At 44.7% G+C, this 1530-nt stretch overlaps 1 protein-coding gene across 1 annotated transcript; it reads left to right on the forward strand.

Moving 5' to 3' along the window:
- Positions 1-419: 419 nt before the first annotated feature.
- On the forward strand, positions 420-1150 carry LOC308516298 (small ribosomal subunit protein eS17-like; the record flags this gene model as incomplete). Its single annotated transcript, XM_081087218.1, has 2 exons — positions 420-572; positions 899-1150. The coding sequence occupies 2 exons, from the start codon at positions 420-422 to the stop codon at positions 1148-1150; spliced, it is 405 nt and encodes a 134-aa protein (XP_080943344.1).
- Positions 1151-1530: the final 380 nt, after the last annotated feature.

Consider the following 1530-nt stretch of genomic DNA (forward strand, 5'->3'; position numbering starts at 1 on the left):
ACTCCTGACCCATAGAAACTATATGAGATAATAAATGTTTATGATTGTCTTAAACTGCTAATTTTGGAAATTATTTGTTTTATAGCAATAGATAATTCGCGATATGCTAAGTGACTTTCCTTCTTTCCTACAGTTTTTTTTTTATTTTTTAAAAATATACTTTATTGATTTTTTACAGAGAGGAAGGGAGAGGGATAGAGAGTTAGAAACATCAATGAGAGAGAAACATCAATCAGCTGCCTCCTGCACACCCCCTACTGGGGATGTGCCCGCAACCAAGGTACATGTCCTTGACTGGAATCAAACCTGGGACCCTTCAGTCCGCAGGCCGATGCTCTATCCACTGAGCCAAACTGCTTAGGGCCTTTCCTACAGTTTTTAAGAACACCTTGTTCATCTTTCACCAGGGACCTGACAAGATGGGCCGTGTTCGCAACAAGATCGTGAAGAAGGCAGCCAAGGTCATCACCAAGAAATACTACATGCACCTGGGCAACAACTTCCACACCAACAAGCATGTGTGTGAGGCGATCACCATTATCCCCAGCAAGAAGCTCCAAGCCCTGGCTGATGTGGCTCAGTTGGTTGACCGCCCTCCCATACACCAAAAGGTCATGGTTGGATCCAGGACAGGGCATATACACATATACAGGTTGTGGGTTTGATCCCTGGCTGGGGTACATATGGAGGCAACAGATAGAAGTTTCTCTCTCACATGGATGTTTCTCTCTCCCTCCCTCTCCCCCTTTCCCTTCTTCTCTCTCTAAAACCAACAAAGCGTGAAGAAGAGGAGGAGGAGAAGGAGGAAAAGGAGGAGGAGGGGGAGGGGGAGGGGGAGGAGAAGGAGAAGGAGAAGGAGAAGGAGGAAAGAAGAAGCAGCTCCAAAACAAGTTATCAGGCTATGTCACATCTGATGAAGTGGATTCAGAGAGGCCCCATGAGAGGTATCTCCATCATGCTGCAGGATGAGGAGAGAGAGAGGAGAGATAGTTTTGTTCCTGATGTCCCAGCACTGGATCAGAAGATCATTGAAGTTGATCCTGACACTAAGGAAATACTGAAGCTCTTGGACTTTGGCAGTCTGTCCAACCTGCAGGTCACTCAGCCTACAGTTGGGATTAATTTCAAAACACTACGTGGTGCCATTTGAATCTTTCTGGTGTACTGTAATGTTGTCAATAAACCATGGACAACCAAAAAGAAAAAGAAAAAAGTACACCTTGTTCTTCTCTTCTTAGCATTTAAAATATCTAATTCTATATTTGTTTAATGTCTGTTTATCTCCTTTTCTGGGACAGAGATGATATCTAACTGTTCATCAAACACAACTCCCAGGATTCAAATATATACATATATAGCCCTGGATGATTTGGCTCAGTGGTTAGAGGATTGGCCTGCAGCTGGGAGGGTCAAGAGCACATATCTCCGTTGCAGGTTCCCCAGTCCCTGGTAGGGGCGTGTGCGGGAGGCAACCAATCTAATCGATGTGTCTCTCTCAAATTGATGTTTCTCTCTCTCTCTCTCTCTCTC

This window comes from Myotis nattereri (genome assembly GCF_964212035.1).
Source record: "Myotis nattereri genome assembly, chromosome: 3".
In the NCBI taxonomy this organism is placed as follows: Eukaryota; Metazoa; Chordata; class Mammalia; order Chiroptera; family Vespertilionidae; genus Myotis; species Myotis nattereri.